Raw genomic sequence first — 19,028 nt, 5'->3', positions numbered from 1 at the left:
CAGGTAGCTTCCAAATGATTGCCAGAGGCGTAGCGCCTGCCTTCTGGCTTATTTAAAATGCCTCTCCAGGCACCACAGCTGAGACAGATTCTATCTGCCATGTAAGACTGATTTCACATGGTCCCAGGAACTTGCCCTCAGCTTTCCAACCCTCTGAACTCCCTTGCCTCTCCCATTTCAGTGACATCCCTGGAAGGATAGTCTGATGCCACCATGACAGTGATGAAGCCTAGGATGCAATGTGGGTGCAGGAAGGGCTCTGAACCAGGAAACAGGAGAGCTGGGTTCCAAGTTCAGCTGGGTCCCTGGCTCTGTGGCTCCCTGGGTGACCTTGCGATCACTCGAATCTCCTATAGACTTCCCTTTCTTTAGTCATGACAATGAGGAGGTGGGAGAGACAACTTCTGTGTCTCCACTGCCTCTGAGAATCTATTTTTTTCCAGAAACCACATGTTTCTGGTTGTAATGTACACTCATTCTTCTGCTTCTGCCTCCAGTAGGTTTTGCAAGGAGGAAGTTACCTTAGTCAAAGGTATAATGGCCACTTGGCCAAAAGTATATTGTCTTGGACTCAGACAGCTGTGCCTCTGCAGCAGCCAATCAGCTGAGCCCCAAGAGCATGCCCTGGCCTGGGCCAAGCACTGGGGTTAAGAGAAGGCGAGACCTGTCCTCAATAAACACCCTTTAGTCTCTCCTGGGGGTTGGGGAACTACAGGGCAGAAAAGAAAAGAAAAACAAAACCCAAACTTCTGACCCTAAGTGCAGATGTTCAAACTGATTCCTTGCCCAAGTCTGTGTTAAGTACCTAGTATCACAGGAATGTATTGCTCACAGAGGTCTTAGAGATTAATGATGCCCATTTCCTTCCCTTTATAGCTGCAGCAGCCAGCCTAGAGAGGGTAGTGATTCACGCAGCAGCTTCACAGCAAAGGTTGAACCAGATCCCTGTCCAGGGCTTCTCCTGCTGCTCCAGGCCTGTCCTATGGCCCAAGGGGCCTTTACTTTTACACATTGACTTCTGGAACGTTTTACTTATAGTCATGGCCACTGTCTATTCATCTGGCCTTCTAGATTCATCTCTCGAAATAGACATACCACAAAGGAGAAATTGTGTGCCCACAATGGGCTGGGTAAGACCCAGTGACATTCAGTCCTGAGCAGCCAGGGTTGGGGGCCCAGGTCTCTGCCACCCTGACCACTCACTGGCTTTTTGGTCACACAACAGGAGGGAACCTACGGTTCAGCTTGTGCTAGAGCTGAAATATCTGTGACTTGGGCCTGGAAGCCCAGCAACAGCTACCTAGAGGGCTACAACAGTAGGAAGTCACATTCCAAAAACTATGGTAATACCAGTTATGATGTGTTAAGGGCTTACTATGCCCAAGCTGTGAACATACTTTATATGTCTGATTTTACTGAATCCTAAATATCTCACTCTGAGGGAGCTAGTTTTATTAATTGTGCTATATAAATGGAGAACTTGAGCTTCAAAAATAATAAAAATGTCTTCCAAAAATGATACAGCTAGTTAGTGGCGATACTGGAACTCCAACCCTTGCTGACTTGAACACATAACTGCTCTGCTCTGAAGCCTGGAAGGCCCAGCCCAGGGGAGACACAAGAGCTGTGGCCCTTCCTACAACAAACAGCACGTGGACCTGGGTACTATCCACACACCCCTGCCCCTCACCCTGCCGCAGCGGAGTGGAGATAATCAGCCGCCTGTCTGGCCCCTGCCTGACATCCAGGAAGCCACTCAGAATATTAATAAGCTCACATCCTGCAAGCCCTCAGTGCTCCAGGGAGAAGGAGGCATTAGGGTGACCATATGTCGGCTCTGGCTGGCAAAGGAGACTCAGCTCCCCAAGTCAGGTTCAGCTTCTGAGGGTCATAGATGCTTTGAGGAAATAACAAAAGACTTCAGATTCTTTTTCCCAGAAAAATGCAGATGTACAGACATGCATATTTGCATGACCGAGAGGTAGGGGGACCACAGACACTCCTGGAAGCAACCCCCCCAGGACCTGAAGTGAAGAATACAGGCCCTAAATAGTGTTCTTCCCTCTTAGTCTTTGTGTTCACAATCTGTCCGCCAAGGATCAACAATATCAGTGTAAAGGTACACGAGCACTTTGCTAGATGAGGTCTGGGGTGGGGAGGGCCAGAGTGGTGGAAGGCAGTCCCTGCCTTTCAGACTCAGACTCAGTTTCAAAGGGAAGGCAAGCTCCTGAGAAATAATGTCTATAAGGGTGTGGGCAATAAGCTAAATAGCAGCTAGGCTCTCAGTGCTGTAGACGGTCACAGCAAAATGCCATGACTGAGGAATGTGGACATTGGCAAGGCTTCCTATAGGAGGAGGACTGAGGCTTTTAAAAGGGTGACCATATAATTTATCATCCAAACTGTGACACCTAAGAGTGACAGGGAGAACTATTACCAATTCTTCTGAAATGAGAGATGTAGACTGGAACTATCCCAAGCAAACTGAGATTAAAGGGAGGGTGTATTCAAACAAAGAGTGAATCAGGCTTTGGAGGGTCTGGTGGGGAGGGACATATAAACAAGTCCCGGGAGACCAGAGTGAGGGTGCAAGCCGGATCTGTGGGCATCACGCTCAGCCTATTAGGGAGCTAGGAAGAGAAGAGCCAGATTCTAACCACGGCCCCATCAAGCACAATCTGTGAGAGCTTGGACTAAATGTTCAACTTCTCTGGCATTGATTTCCTCATCTACTAAATGGACATAATCCTCTTAGTATTGTTGCACTCCCTGGCTTGTCACAGGCTCAAAGAAAGAGAAGGTGGATAATGAGCTTCTTGAATTTTCAGAGAATCTGCATGAGATAGTTGGAGCCAAGATTATTTTTCTCCTTGTTTGGGTGGGAGAATGAAAGCTCAGAGGGCTCCTGAGACTTGCCCTGGCTAGCAAAACCAGAACACGGTCCACTGGGACCTAGCCCTGATTCCCCATACCCAGCGCACATTTAGGAGAGGTCAAGAGAACAGATTCACTTAAAGGCAGCCACAAAAAGGCTAGAGGAGCCCTGTCCTGGGCAGCTCCACTGCCTCCCTGGGGATGGGGTGGAGGAGTACCAGTGTTGATACCTCAAGTAGTAGGAACAACAGCCAGCTCTTCCCTAGGAACAAGCAGGAAAGAAGTTATGCTTTGACATCCCACGGGTGGCTGCGCCCAATACCATATGCAGGAAAGCCACTGTTAATTCTCTCTTTCACAGGAGTTGGCAGGTGCCAGGATGGTGATGGGGGCTCCAGGAGATAGATTCCACAGGGAAACTTTAGGTCTCCATCAGTCTGACCCCAGTCACTCCAAGGGGGCAGGTGGGAGGGGCACAAAAGCTGAGAGGCTCAGCCTTGATGGACAGGACAGCAGTTTCCAGATACCCCTAAAGAGGATGTCTCTCAGAAGCTTCTTCCTCCAACTATGAGTCCTAACCATACACATAGATGGTTCAGGGCTGGACCATTGTCTTCACCATTCCTTGCTCTGCCATCATGGGAGGGTCATTTTGCAATGGCACTTCTCCCATGCTTTGATGTATCTCAAAAACTGTGTAAGTCTTGGCTTGGCTGCCCTAACTAGCCAGTAAGAGCATTAAGCTGCCCCCAGCCTCTCATGACTCACTGTGAACCCTGAACCCAAGGGCCCTGAATCTCAATAATCCTACCCACAAAATGGGCAAAGTAGCCTCTGCCATTCCTTCCTACTCACCGGGTTTCGGTGAATATCAAATGAGAACTTATAAAAACACTGTGACAATGCAAGGGGTCCTCAAGCCACTAGAACTTTTGCTGACAACGGTTTTTATTTTTTCTTTCTGGAAACTGAGAAAGCCATGTAAAAGTGACCCTCATTTTTGCTGATCAAGTCCCCTGCTCTGAGACACCTTACTGGACCCAAGACTTCAATGTTAGGTCTTCTCATTACCCCCACCTCTTACCCACTCTGCACAGCACAACAGTAGTTATTGCCACCATCTAAATACTATGCACTATGAATTGAACATTTGTGTCCCAGGCAATATGCTAAGCATTTTCATCCTTTGAGGAGTAAACCAAAAAACAGATAGGCTCAGTGATGTGCTCATGGACACATAATTAGGAATTAACAGAGCACAGCCTGGGAAAGGTCCAGCTGGAATAGCAGGTGGCAGCAGTAGGCACGTACAACACACTGCCTGGTACATTTCTGTATCACCCACTCATAGCCTAGCACAGTAGCCTTGTTTGAGAGGCCATTTGGTAACTTGAGTGAAGATAGAATATTTCAGAAGCTCTGATTTTAGGTCTGCCTCTGATACTTACAAGTCATAAATCCAGAGCAAATCACTTTACCTATAAGAGTTTTATTTTCTCCCCTGTAAGTGAAGATTATAATCTCTAAACGCATACCTCAGGGGTTTCCTATGAATAGAGGTAAATTAACATGCATGGAAGTACTTTCTATACATGGAACACCTGAAAAGTGGTAGTAGTATTAGTATCATTATTAGTAACAATAATAGTAAACAGTTGGCCTTTGTTGAATACTCACCATGGACCAAGCATTGATCATAAAGTATCTCATTTAATCCTTAAAGTGACCTTAAGATATGATTAACTCTAATTGGCCCCATAAAACATATGAGGAAATAGTTCTAGAGACATCATGCAATTTGCCATACTAATATGCCATTGATAATTGGTATGAGTCTTGAGACTGAGGCCAAAAAGTAGATGCCATTTGCATAATTAATGACACTCCTCCCTGTTTGGGAAAACCAATCCATGATGCAGTTATCTGCATATCTACCAGGTATGTTTTTCAAATGAGTAATTCAAGCTGCTACTTAGCCACTCTTGAATCTGAACAAATGGGAAGGCTAAAGGTGGGCAGAAGATGACCAGGGTAAGAAGAAGGTGAAGCTGCTGACAGACTGGAATTGCTTCCTTTTTCTTATTCTGTGCAGCAGGATCTATGCTTTGTTTTCTCTCTGAAAAGCAAAGCTAGCCTTGACTTTCCCAGAGTGAGGGTTTCTCCAGATTTCACCTGCGAGACTGAAGAGCTTGCTATGTAATTTGTTCAGCCCTCTGGGCCTGTCACAGCCTTCCCACTGAGAATTCAAAACAGAAGGTCTCTGGGTGTGTGTGTGGATCTGTGTATGTCTGTGTATCTGTGTGTCTCTCACACACACATACCATCTATTCTTATACCTTTTGAAGCCAGAAGAGTTGGTCACCGTCAGAAAAAGATAAAACCCTGGCCCTGGCTGGTGTGGCTCAGGAGATTGAGCACCAGCCTGTGAACAAAAGGGTCACTGGTTCAATTCCCAGTCAGGAAACATGCCTGTGTTGTGGGTCAGGTCCCATTTAGGAGTGTGCAAGAGGCAACGACACACTGATGTTTGTCTTCCTCTCTTTCTCCTTCCCTTCCTCTCTCTCTAAAAATAAATAAATAATGTGTGTTTTTTTTTAAGATAAAACCCTGCAAGTCTTCCTTTTAAGCTCCTTGAAGAGAAGGGAAGTAAACAGTTCGGTTATAGGGCCAGGTTCCTATTGGTTACAGCTGAAGACTCATCTTGCCGGCCTTAGGCCAGGCTGATCTGAGAATATCCCATTAGAGAGTGTGGTCAGTCAGAGAACCAGAGAACCGGTTTCTTGTACCTGAGCCAGTGATATGCAGCTAGAACTCATCTTCAGTTTGAGGGTGGACTTGATTGGCATTTACTGGTTACCTCCAGAGCAGCAGATTCAGTCCGAAAAGACTTGGATTTCCCCATGTTGACCACCAGACTCTCAACCTGAGCTTGAAGATACAAGGCCATGAAAGCTTAATCTGACTCATTTGTGGAGAAGAAATCCTGTGCAGCATACTTTGGGGTTCCAATACAAATTTTGTTTTAACCAACTGAGACCTGCTTAAAACCCAGCCTGCTCTCTTCTTAACATAAAGAGTTTTCTCAGGTGCTTTTAATTTTTCATATTACTTTCATTTGCTGTGTCATTCAAGGTACATGGGCAGGAATTTTAGAAAATGGGGGCTTAGGGAGGTGAATTGCCCAAGGTCACTCAGCTGTTCAAAGAAAAACTGGGGTAAACTTCAGGTCTTTCAGTTCCAGGTCTTTAGATTCCCAAGTGTTTTACTCCCTGGCCTCAGGAAGGAACTAAGAAGCCACGTCCAAGCATAGCCCAGGACACCATAAGTCTGGCTTCTGGTCTAGGTCTCCTCCTGACTTTCCAGGAGTGGCAGGGCAGCCCCTTTCCTTAGCAGGCTTCCTGCAGTTTCTTCCCGTGAAGCAGGGTGGTGCTCACAGCAGGAGCCAGGGGTGGGGAGGGGGGCAGGGACGGTGACTGGGGATGGTGCAGAGATGTCTCATTGTTAGTCTAAAGCAATGTGTTACAAACAAAGGTTTTCAGAGAATTGTGCCCTAATAATGACTATGGGCAAGAGAGTAGAGAGTTGTTTAGTATTGACACTACTCTAAGACCCCATCATCTGTACCACTCTGGGGTTCCGGAGTATAGCTTCAGCAGAAAAAGCCAACAAACATGAAGTGAGACTTGTGAGTTCATTGTTCACCGCTGGGCTTTGCTTTCCAGGTGCGGTTTGAAGGCCTGACAGGAAACGTACAATTTAATGAGAAAGGACGCCGGACCAACTACACCCTCCACGTGATTGAGATGAAGCATGACGGCATCCGAAAGGTAAAAGTCCCTTTGCTTCCATCCCACAGGGAGGAGAGAGGGCTGAGCAGAGGCTCAGGGTAGAATGGAGGGCCTTGTGAGCCCACCTTTCCTGCTCTGGGTCTTTTTGAAGAGACTCAAAACATGAGAATTCTAAGGCTCAGCTCTGCCACAAACCAGCTGGAACTCTGGGCAAGTCAGTTCCTTTCTCTGGGAATAGACTCCATCTCCTGCAAAATGGAGACAAAAAATCTAGACTTTTGTCTTGGGCACTAGTGAAGATCCAAAGGATGGTCAAGTACTTTGTAAATATAAAGTAATAGATGTGTGTAAAACGCTACTGCTTGCTGTCCCTCAGGGATTCCGAAGTAGGAACTTGACAATGATGATTATCAATGAGGTTAACCATCCTGTCAGACTCCTCACTTGGTCATGTTTACTCCATTATCCATATGGAAGTAGGAATGAAAAATATGTGTCTATAGGTATCATATAATACATATGGATATTAAAATGTTTACAATAATATCCAAATTCTTGACAAAAGCATTTAGAATTTTATCAGATCCTATGTAGTCTAGGCTCTGCCAATGTCTCTGACCTTGACCCTTGACACTCACTTCCTTCCCCTCTCCATGCTAGTCATTCTGATCAACTTCACTTCCTTGAATACACTAGGTTCTTTCTCACCTTCATACATGTCACCAGTGCCTAGGCCAGGGTTTAAAACTCTGCTTTATTCTTACTAGGTGTGTGACCTTAAACAAGTTATTTAGCCTCCCTGGAGCTCAGTTACATGATCTCCAAAAGGGGGATAATACCCCTAACCTCGCAGGGTTACTATTGGAATTAAGTGAAAGAATGCCTGCTAACCCCATTGCCTGCAGTGAGGGGTTCTCAAAACTAGCACCTGGAGTATAAGGGACATTCAGCCCATGTTGTTTGTTTGTCTGTCTGTCTGTCTGGTTCAACTCCATTCCTTAAGCCACAGGGATTTTTTTTCAGCCTTGAGTTTGAGTGAGTCAGGCCCTGTAAGCCTGTAGAATGGATAAATCAGCGAATAGAAATAACAGAGTAACCTTAAAATCTACAAGCAAGTGGTTGTGCTTTATTGTTTTCACCCCAAGGCTGTTTTTCAACTTACTTTCCAACAACTAAATCCTTTCTTAGAATGTAGGCTTAAGAATTCTTTGTTTACAGGGATCTGAATTTCAGAAAATCAATTTATCCACATCTGTGTCTTCAGGCCTTTTCCTCAATCAGCCTCCTAGCAAAGTAATTTCTCAGATTCAACGGTGACCTAGTTGTGCTGGCTTCAGTGAACATTTCATGTCCTTACCTGACTGGAGGTAATAAAGAGGTGCTGCTGCTTCTTGATTCAGAGCCATGGGAACACTCTGCTGATCTTCAGGCTGTACCCTGCCCACCAGTGTGCCAACATACCCTCTAGGTATCTGGGTCCAATCTGACATCCCACTGAAACATGTGGGCTCTGAGCATGCATCCATCATACGTTTAGGAGCTTCAAATGCCAGAATTGGCACTAGCTCTACTCAAGCTAATCCTCAGGAAATCCCATTCAGAGATTCCATTTCACTGTGGGGTACTAATGTGCAGAGATCTCTATCCACACAAAATACCTTGTAAATTCAGGTGAGATCACAGATTCTGATAAACAGCTGCCAAGAAACACATACAGAGAAATTTTCCAAGGTCTTTCATCAAGGGACCAGCACTATTGATTTCACCTTCCTTGCCCATCACCATTGGTCCTGTAGCCATTTTTGCACCTGACTGAAGCCATCTACTTCTCATATCAACTTGAGTCTTTCTGTCCCAAATTTGCCCCAAATTTGTTATTCCTAGTTCCGATCCTTTGCATAACTGGAAAGGAAAGAAGACAAGTGACACCAAGTTCTGCTGGTGTCTAGGGTAACTTAAAGTCCCAAAGAATTCACATCCCTCCATTCCACATGTCCTCTGGACACTTTTCTTTAAATCACTGCTACCCAACTGTAGACGTACCACATCCTGTTATAGTTCTAAGATATAGCTTCAGTCCAACCACTTTTCTCCATTACCACTGCTGATCCCAGATCCCAGGCCACCTCCACACCTGCCTGCACTCATTCCAAACCTTCTTACGAGCCACTAGTCCCGCTGTCTACGTTCTTGCCCCTCTACAAGGGGATCCTGTTTTTTCCCACCATAAAAGCTGGAATAGTGATTTTCAAATATATACCAGGTTATATTGCTTCTCTGCTTCAAACTTTCCATTAGCTTCCTATTGCAGGTAAAAGGTAATATAACTCCTAACTGTGGCCTTCAGTATACTAGATGCTGCTTCCCTGTGATATCAGCTCATCATCCTTTTTTCTAGCTCACTGCTCCATAGCTACCCTAGCATCTTTCTGTTTCCTCACCTGGCATTCCCTATCACTGTATGTCCACACACTGTGTTTCTCCTCCTGAGCTTCAGATCTCAGCTCAGCGCAAGTCACTTTAGAGAGACCATCTCTGACCCAGCTACCTAAAGTAGCCCTCACCCACCCAGCACAGTCACACTATTCCATTTTATTTTTTCATAATACTTACTCCTTCTGATACATTCTTTCTTGTTCACTGATCTAGATCGGGGTTGGCAAACTTCAGCCTGCAGGCCAAATTCAGCCCACTGCCTGTTTGTACAGTCTGTGAACTAATAATTTTACATCTTTAAATGGTTCAAATAAATTAAAAGATGATTATTTCATGATGTGAAAACTATATGAAATTAAAGTGTCAATGTCCATAAATAAAGCTGTTTTGGAACACAGCCATGCTTGTTTGTTTATGCACTGTCTGTGGCTCCTTCTGTATCACACCAGCAGAGATGAGCAGTTGTAACCAAGAAGGGTTGGGTCTTTCTATCAGCATTCAACCAATAGATGGGGAAGAAAGAGGTGGAACTGTGCTGGAGCCTTGGAGAAGTCAGGCTAAGAGAGATGTGCATTATTTCTGCTGCACTTGATAGACCAGAACACAATCACTCAGCCAACCTTGATGCAAGGCAGGCTAGGAAACAAAATTGCTGGCTAGGTAGCCACTTTCACCAATATTTTTATGCCATGAAAGGTGAACAAGAGTCTTGGTGGTCATCTAGCTGGCTTTGCCTCAATAGGCACCTTACTTTTAAAAAATGTATTATAAGAGACTTATTTTTGGAGTCAGGGGCTGCAGCTTCAATGGCAGCCTACAGATACAAATGTGTAAATATGATTTAATGACTGTGTGAGGTAGATCAACTGAATTTAACTGTTCTGTGATTATCACCTTTTTAGACTTCATTCACTTTTAAAAAATATGATCTATCATCCAGATTCATTTCCTACAGTCAAAGAATCTTTAAAGGTAGATGGAAAATAGGAGATCAAATATTATAACTGGCCCCAGGAGAAGACCTCTCACTGTCAGAATTATTTAAACCTTTCCTGAACAGTGGGCCCCCATCTTTACCCAACTACTGGCTCTGATTTACTTTCAGATAGAATCAAAGTTTTTGCATATCCTCAGTAGTGAATCAAAGCGCTGCATAATAATTCAACCCATCTCTCATCTCCGAAGCACAATGTCCCTCCAAAAATCTCTGCTAGCTTTCTTTTTATCAGACTGCAACCCGACTTCCCAGCCTGCTAGCTCACATGAGGTGCAAGCTGGGTCTTGGCATCACCTGGCTCTTCTGACTGGTGATATGGTTTTATTGCCCTATAAAAGTGTTAGGAATAAAATAAGCTTGTTTATAACATTGAACTATTTTTCTGACTTTTGATATCAGAGGAGCTGTATATAGGCCAAGATATACGATAATCTTTATAGATCCCAATTTAACATCAGTGCTATGACACTAGCTTTGAAGGACCACTATCGCAATTTTTAAGTTAAAACTATTTTTTAATATTGTTTCAATTATGGTTTACATTCAGTATTATTTTGTATTGGTTTCAGGTGCATAGCATCATGGTTAGACAATCATACACTTTACAAAGCATTCCTCCTGATATTTCCAGTACCCACCTAGCACCATATATAGTTATTGACTATATTCCCTAGGCTGTGCTTTACATCCCTGAGACTATTTTGTAAATACCAATCTGTACCTCTTAATCCTTTACCTTTTCATCCAGTCCCCCAAATCCCTCCCCTCTGACAACCACCAGGCTGTCCTCCATATCTGTGATTCTGGGTGTTTTTGTTGTTCATTTATATTGGTGTTTAGATTCCACATGTAAGTGAAATCATATGGTATTTGTCTTTCTCTGACTGACTTATTTCATTTAGCATAATACCCTCCAGGGAAAAACCACTATCCTTAAAAATTAAAGTTTCCTTCTAAACCATGGAAGTCAGGTCTATACAGATTTATCTTGTTTTTTTGTTTTCTCCTATCTTTTATCAAAATAACTTGATATTTTAGAGCAGAGTTTTGTGGTTTAAGGACCACTTATCCCAGGACATTCTCCATGTAAAGAGGGTTACATTATCAAATGTGTTCAAAAACTGCTCCGCAGAATATATGTCTTATGGTGATTGATAATGTTCAACAGCAAACTGAAACTGAAATGCCTTGTAGTAGAGAAGCCTGTTTCCCTTCAGACATGACCCTACCGAGTACTACTTTAAGTCTACTGGTAACTTCCTATGAACCACACACGGTGCTAATTGTTGTACATGCATTTAGCCCTCATGGCAGTCCAGGAGACAGGAACTGAGGCCCACTGAGGTCAAGTGACCAGCCTGATGTCAGACAGGCAGTAATTAAGAAAATCTACCTTTTAAACCAGATCTTTCCGACACCAAAGATCAATCTCTTGACTATCAAGCATGGTTCCATTTTTTAAATAATACCAATTAATACACTGCAGATTTTAGAAAAATTAGTTGCAAGATAAAAGAGAAATTTTCCTCTAGATTGATGGTTATATAGTTTGAATAGGAACAGCTAGATCTGTGACTGTGAAGAGGGAAGAGGGAAAGAAAAAGGAAAGGTAGGGAAGGAAGAAAAGGCAAAAGAGAGGAAATGAAGCAAGGGAAATGACATTTATATTAGCCAGACCTTCTCCTAAGTCGGTATTTTAAAAACCCCTACTTTTGAGGTCTATGACCTAGCTCCTGTGCTCTGCCACTAATCTGCTGTAAAACCTACTTACTACCAATTAGATGATTTGACTCCCCAAGCCTCAGTTTTCTCATCTGTGAAACAGAAAATAATCCCAACCCATCTGTGCTATTAACATAGTGTGAATAACAAAAGAGTTAAAGGTTGTAAAAGTTTCTGGAATTTTTTAAAAACTTGCATCATGATTTGCTACAACAGTGGTTTTATTATTATTATTTTCTTTATTTTAATTGTTGTTCAAGTACAGTTTTCTGTCTTTTACGCCCATCCCAGCCAACCCCCTCAGCCCTCCCCACCTCCCTCCCATTTCTGCCTGCCCTAGTTTTTGGTCATGTGTCTTTTATACTTGTTCCTGTAGGCTGACAGTGACCAGAGGGGAGAGTGGAGGAAATTTCAGGGGAAAAAGGGAAGGGTCTCTAAAACCATAGCAGTGGTTTTAAACTTATTTTTCAGCCAGAGGGTTCCTTGGAAAAGTGAACTCATAAGGGGAATTCCACTATGTAAAACAGATAAAAGGCAGAGCTGACTGCTGAAGTGGTGGCCGAGGAACCCTGAGTTTCCTCCTCATCCCTGGCCTGTCACTCCCCCACCTCGAAGGGGGTGAGGGGCCCCACAGATGCCCTGGAGTCCCACTGAGCACCCCCCTAGCAAAGGGAGGGAGGTCTTGAGCAAGTCCCCTGGTCTCTGAGCCTCTGTTTTCCTGTCTGCAAATGGAAGAGGTTAGAAGAAATGATCGTTCAGGCTTCTTCTAGCTCTGATATTCCAGAACTCTACTTTTCTAGTTCTTGTGTCCCTCCTTCCACGCTGACTAAAAGTGCCCCACCTAGGCAATGCTGTGTTCATGCCTACCCTGAGGGTCAATCTTGACCCAGAGTCCCAAGAGACGGGCTCCCCTTTCAGGCCTCTGCTCCAGTATGGCCAGTTTGTCTCCACATTGAATACACTCATTCCCTCAACAAACAGTTCCTGAGCAGCATCTCTGTGAAAGAATCTATGTGCTAAGAAAGGGACCCTAGAATGACAAGACCTTCAGCCTTCTCCACAAGGAGCCCCCAGCATCATGGGGAAATGGGGAAAGACCGGAAAACAGAGAGACCAGAGGACCAGAGGGCCAGTGGGAACCTACCTGAGGCACTCAAGTGTTGGCGGCCAACTTACTGGTGCTGGGTAGGGTCTGGCCCTGCAGTCAGCCTTCCTGGCTCAGACCCTGGCTCCTTGATGCTCCTGTAGCCTTGGAAAAGTTACCTCCCTTCTCCACATGTCCATTTCCTCACATGTAAAATGAGAATAATAATTACCCAGTTCACAGGATGAACTAGGTAATTTTGTGAGGATGAAAGGAGTTCAAATATTAAAAGCACTTAGACCAGTGCCTGAAACACAATGAGTATGCAATAAATGTTAACTAATGTGATTTCCAGCTCAGGCTGTTGGCAATTATTATTATTAATGTGAACGGCAGTGACACTGCAGGGAGAACTGATCATTGAGCAGACTGGAGATGACATCAGAGTGAAGGTAACATTCGAGTTGACCACTGGCATGTGCCTAGGTTTTTGTGAACCTGACCTGAGTTCTGGCTGTTGGGAGACCTGCTCATTCTTCTGTATATGCACCCTCAATTCTTCCTTTTTGCCCTTTATATCTACAGCCAGCAGAATGACCATGATACAAAGCACAACTCTCTATGACATACCACATTTTTTGGATTGTAAGACACACCTAGGTTTTAGATGAGGAAAATAGGAAAAAAATTTGAAGCAAAAAATGTGGTAAAATATTAAATAACATAATATTTCACCAATGTAAATGTAAACAGAACTCAACAGCACCATTAATAACCATTATTCCTCCCAAATTTGGGGGGGGGTGTGGAGAGAAGAAAGTACATCTTATAGTCTGAAAAATATGGTACACAGACAGAGACAGAGATCAGGCGGGTGGGTGGTATCAACCACACCACTTTGCTCTTACCCAGACCCAGGGGCCCAAGCCCCCTGTGCTAACCCTATCTTCCACCCAGGACCCTCTGAACTTACACATCTAGCAGACTCCTGCCTTCACATCTTGGCTAATATTCTCCCTGATCTAAAAGGGTTGGGCCCCACCTGTTCATCCCTCACAGCATTAATCCTTGCCTCCTCCTGCTGCCTTGTTCCCAGCATAGATAGGTTCCACACTTGGCTTCTGCTTCTCTGAGCCCCTCAGGCTCTGGCTACCTCGACCCTTCAGTTGTTACTTCTGGAGCCACATGTTCCTGTATGTCAAGTCTTCCAAACCAGGCGAGAGGAATTTTCAGAATAAGAACCATTTCTTTGACTCCTTTGTATTTCTCTAAACCCTGCCACACAATACCACCAATATGACTGATCGCAAGGTCAGAGCCTTGCACACAGTAGGGATCCACTAAGTATTTTATCAAACACCTTGGAAAATGAGTCAGTATAAATAACCTACTGATTTTTTTAAAAAATAATGTTAGCCAATATTTCTATTTGGGCACTATTACATGCTCAGTATTATAATAGTTTATCATTGGAAATAAGAAAAATATATAAAGATAAAATAGCAATCACCTAGGAGGTTGAATCTAGATGGAAAAATACAGTTAACCTAAAAAAAAAAAAAAAGCAAAGGGAATGTCATGTTTAATCACATCCCAACTACAATTCAGAAAGGGCTCAGGTAGAGAAGAGTTCATAGGCATGGGGGAAATAGGGGGTTGGCCTTGTGAACAACTACAGGGAATTAAATTTCCACAGCTCTGGCTTGTATTGTACAAAATAGTTACCTGTGCAAACACTTAAACCCTCCCCTCCTGAGCTTAGCTGGTCAAGGTGAGGATTTTCACTGGGGTGGGGCTAGGAGGACCTGAGAACACCTAGCTTCTTGTTTTTATCCACCGATACTTTAGAGCCTGGTGTGTCCAGTATTGCATGGTGTGAGGCTGAGCCCCTTGTTTTCTTGCCCAGTGTCAGCTGGGTGGCCCAGAGTTGGCCAGTCCTAACAATCCGGGCTCAATGTATATCACCACCTTCTTCTCATTAACAGATTGGTTACTGGAATGAAGATGACAAGTTTGTTCCTGCAGCCACGGATGCTCAAGCCGGGGGGGACAATTCAAGTGTCCAGAATAGAACGTACATTGTCACTACAATCCTAGTGAGTACTCACTCCTTCATCAAGGTTATTCAGGATGCAAGCTGGACTCACACAAAGGTTTTCCCAGGAGTAAAAGCTAGTCATTCTTGCCAAAACTCTGCCACAGGTAGAAAGAGGGGGTGAAAAAAAGGAATTTCCTGGAAGTCAGAGATACTTTTTTCACTCTGGCTGTGCCAAGATTTCACTTTGGGCCTTGCATAAGTCACTAGCCTCCTTTGAGCCATCACTTCCCCATGTGTAAAACATGAGGGTGAGGCTGAACTGTGGTGGTTCTCAGATTCCACCCTCCCGCAGAAGAAGCCCGTTCCAAAGAAAGTCTCCTAAAGCCCAGCACCTACAGCGAATATAAGTAAAGCTGGTATAATCTTCAATTGCTGATCGTAAGAAGCCTAGGGCCTATTTAGGGGCCATATCCCCAACGCAGCGCCCCCAAGAGTAGCTCCAAAAATACAAGAACTACTGGAACATAACTGGAAAAGCTGCACCACATCTCAATGGTGAGATATCCTTTTTTAATGGTTTGCTTCCTTAACCCAAGAAGTTTTGTAATGAGGGAGCAGAAATGCAAGAAGTAAATTTAGGGGCTAGAGAGACTTCCCCCAAAGTTAACCAAAGTTGCTGACATCCTCCTGTGCCACCCCAAGTCCTCCCTACTGATGAGTGATTGCATAACCCACATCCTCTGTCTTCCCATTTCTTCACCAGGAAGATCCTTACGTGATGCTCAAGAAGAACGCCAACCAGTTTGAGGGCAATGACCGCTATGAGGGCTACTGTGTGGAGCTGGCAGCAGAGATTGCCAAGCACGTGGGTTACTCCTACCGTCTTGAGATTGTCAGTGATGGGAAATATGGAGCCCGCGACCCCGATACAAAGGCTTGGAATGGCATGGTGGGAGAGCTGGTCTATGGGGTAAGTGCCCCACAGGGTGGGATGTTCCCAAGCAGAGGGAGAAGGTTGGACAGGAAATCATTTCGCAGTGGGCTGGCCATGCCCACAGATGACTATTGGACTCCATAGCTTTGTATTTTATACTGTTGCTTATGAAATGATGAGGAGTTCAAAATCCAATGTCCTAAGACATTCTTTGTTCAAATTCCTGGTCTGAGCTCCCTCAGTCAAACTCAGCTCAGTCTTGTGACAAAGATGGGTTGTCACTTTGTCATTTAATGCTCTCCCAATTTAAATTTCTTCCCTGGTGTTAGATGCACCCATCTAACTTTCTCATCACTTGCCCCAGCACTCACTTCTCCTACACCTTCCATTTCAGCCAAAGAATTCCCTGAGTTACTCTGTTCTCTAGAGTGCTCTCTCCCATTCTGCACCTCTAAAATCCTATCCCTCCTCCAAAATCTGTATCAGATGCTACTTTTTCCAATGTGCCATTCCCGCCCCCCCCCCCACCCATTGCAGGTACAAACCCACCTTCTTAACTGTTCTTGCCTTCCCCGGCAGAATTTAGCTTCTGCTTGTGTTATAGCTTACCCTGACTTGTATCACAGTTATCTGTGTAATAGGGGTAGATCTACTTCTTTACTCAAAGCAGAGGGAGAACAAACAGTTCTGCCACAAACAGTTCCATAAATCGAAGCAAATTTTGAGAGACTACTGAATGCCTGAATTGCTTTACATATTTAGGGGACCACTGAGAAGTACAAGATCTGATCCCTGTCCCCCAAGGATGTTAATATTTTATAGGATAGAAAAGATAATGAGACAGTATGGTAAAAGATGGCACAGTGTCGAAGTTCAGGCAAGAGGCTAACATAAGTATCTAATCCTTGAAAAGGATACGGAACATGCAAAGTAGCCATATTCAAACAGCCAGAAAGGCATCCCAGAAATTTCTAAAGAATAGACAATAAAAATGGCGCTGGAAATAAGTAAGGTATGAGAAAAGAGTAAGAAAATACTGATAATTTTTGTAAAAGGCTTAAGTGAAGAGTTGCCAGGGATAAATGTAAGAAAGGACAAGAGGAGAGTATGGATTGACTCAGTGCACAGTGGAAGAGCATAAAGGTACTTGAGTAAAACAATATGTGGCAATGGAAGAAGAATCCAGCTGCCACTTACAGGAAAGGGACCACAGGACAGCTTCCCCACGGAACTGGAAGAATGCAGGCTGGGTCTCTTAGCTGAAGCATACTTAAGTCCCAGGTTGATGCTAGTTCTGCTCAGGATAAAGCCACCATTTAGGAGCTTTGGACATCTCATTGTATTATAGGAAGGCAATAGGGGTCATGATGGCCTGAAAACAAAACCACGGGAATTCAAAGGACACAGAGATGGGATAAGGAAAATCTTCCCCAGGAAGGTGGCTTTTGAGATCACCTGGGAAGATGGTTAATGAGCTGAAGGATGGGACGTGCTTCTACCCTTTCTCCTCTCAGTACCACCTCTCACTTTAGGAAGTTTCACTGATGAAAGATAGAAACCTGGATTGTTAATGCTGCATCTGGAAGCTGGTTTCCATGGGAACCTCTGCCAAGTTTGTGAGGTCATCCCCATGGCAACTGCTATGAACTTTTCACCTTCACCAGCATGCATCTTCATCTTCACCCCATTGTTCCCTTAATAAAAGGCCTGTGATAGGCAAAGCAATGGAGTGATTATCCTGAGGGCAAGCCCCCACTGCAGCCCAGCAGACAGTGGTGTGTTACTTGTGGGTACCTCCTCACCAGCCTTCCCTCAGCTCTCCCCTCTACCTGGCCTGCACTCTGCCCAATACAAACTATATCCTGATGACTCTATGATGGGCCCAACTGGATACCCTCCCTTGATTTCCTGTTCCCTGAAGAAGAGTAAAGGAATTTGGGGAAGTATCTCTCAGCCAAAAACAACCAGTGAGGTCAGACAAAACTCACTTGGAGGCCTCCAAATTATTATTAGATGCCTTTTAAGTAGCTAATTCAATCACAGTCTCTCTCAACCTCCTTCTGCTCTCTCTTTTTCTTATCAACTAATGTAGTAGCAGTATTTCAGCATGAAGTATGTGTCAGGTGCCATGCTAAATTCTTTACCCACATTATTTCATTTACTCCTCATAACCACCCAATAGGTGGATATAATTACTTTCCACATTTTATTGACAAAGACAGTGAGGCCCAGGGAGGTTATGTAATGTGACAAAGGACACACAGCTGGTAAAACCCAAGTTAGGGCATGTAGCCTGGCTTCTGAACCTCATGCTGGGCTATACTACCTGAGTAGAAATCACACCATCCAAGCTCTGCACTGTAAGGTTGATACGAACTGGTGGTAAGAACAGCAAGAGCCTCTGCATTCACAGATGCCACATGTGGCAAACAGAACTTCTGCTTCTTACATGGGTATGGCTTTGTGCCTGATTCACAGGTGACTTTCTTGCCTGTCCTTTGTCTTAGTGAAGCAGAAAGACAGTAAACTTTGCAGACAAACACCTGGACTTGAGTTCCAACTTTGCCAGCTTACTGACTCCATGACTCCTGCAAACCACTGAACTCTGAAAATCTGGAAAAGTGAGTTATTTGTCCCAGAGTTGGGGTAGAGAGTATTCACCTACACAGTGCCTGGCTCACAGAAGTTCTCTGTCTATGACAGTTTTCTTCACTTTTTCTTTCATTTGCTGCATCAAAACTGCTTACAGTTTTCCCAGGATTGTTTTTAGACTTGACATCTTTTGTTTTGGGATCTCCTAGGTCAGTGGTTCTCAAAGTGTGAGGTCTGGACAAGCAGCAACAGAATGCAAACTCTCAGGTCTCACCTCATAAGCACTTAATACAGAAACTCTACCACCTGTCATCTTCAAAAGCCTTCCAGGTGATTCTGAGGCATGCTCAAGTTTCATATTCACTGTCCTAAGGTTAAGCGAATAATTTTAAGTGCCTGTGAAATGCTCATATTTCATAGTACTCTCACATATTAGAAGTCATTTGACCCTCACAAAACAATTCCATCAAACTGGTAAAACAAAAATTACATTATGCCTCTCTTTTTTAAAATAAGAATATTAATCTCCAAAAAGACACTCATGTCTACAGGGTAAGCGAGTC

At 44.1% G+C, this 19,028-nt stretch overlaps 1 protein-coding gene across 2 annotated transcripts in view; it reads left to right on the top strand.

Annotated features, from left to right (window-relative positions):
* The window catches only part of GRIA1 (glutamate ionotropic receptor AMPA type subunit 1), a 274,653-nt gene that overhangs the window by 169,649 nt on the left and 85,976 nt on the right, over positions 1-19,028 (top strand). For both annotated transcript variants that reach the window (XM_037156917.2, XM_037156918.2), the window contains exons 8-10: positions 6,597-6,701; positions 14,887-14,997; positions 15,703-15,909. In XM_037156917.2, the coding sequence (XP_037012812.1) occupies positions 6,597-6,701; positions 14,887-14,997; positions 15,703-15,909 (423 nt within the window). The remainder of the gene's footprint in view (positions 1-6,596; positions 6,702-14,886; positions 14,998-15,702; positions 15,910-19,028) is intronic.

The sequence above is a fragment of the Artibeus jamaicensis genome, unplaced genomic scaffold, assembly GCF_021234435.1.
Source record: "Artibeus jamaicensis isolate MK-2021 breed Jamaican fruit bat unplaced genomic scaffold, CSHL_Jam_final contig_432, whole genome shotgun sequence".
Classification (NCBI taxonomy): Eukaryota; Metazoa; Chordata; class Mammalia; order Chiroptera; family Phyllostomidae; genus Artibeus; species Artibeus jamaicensis.
The sequence above is the reverse complement of the archived record's forward strand: the minus strand, read 5'-3'. Positions and strand labels throughout refer to the sequence as shown.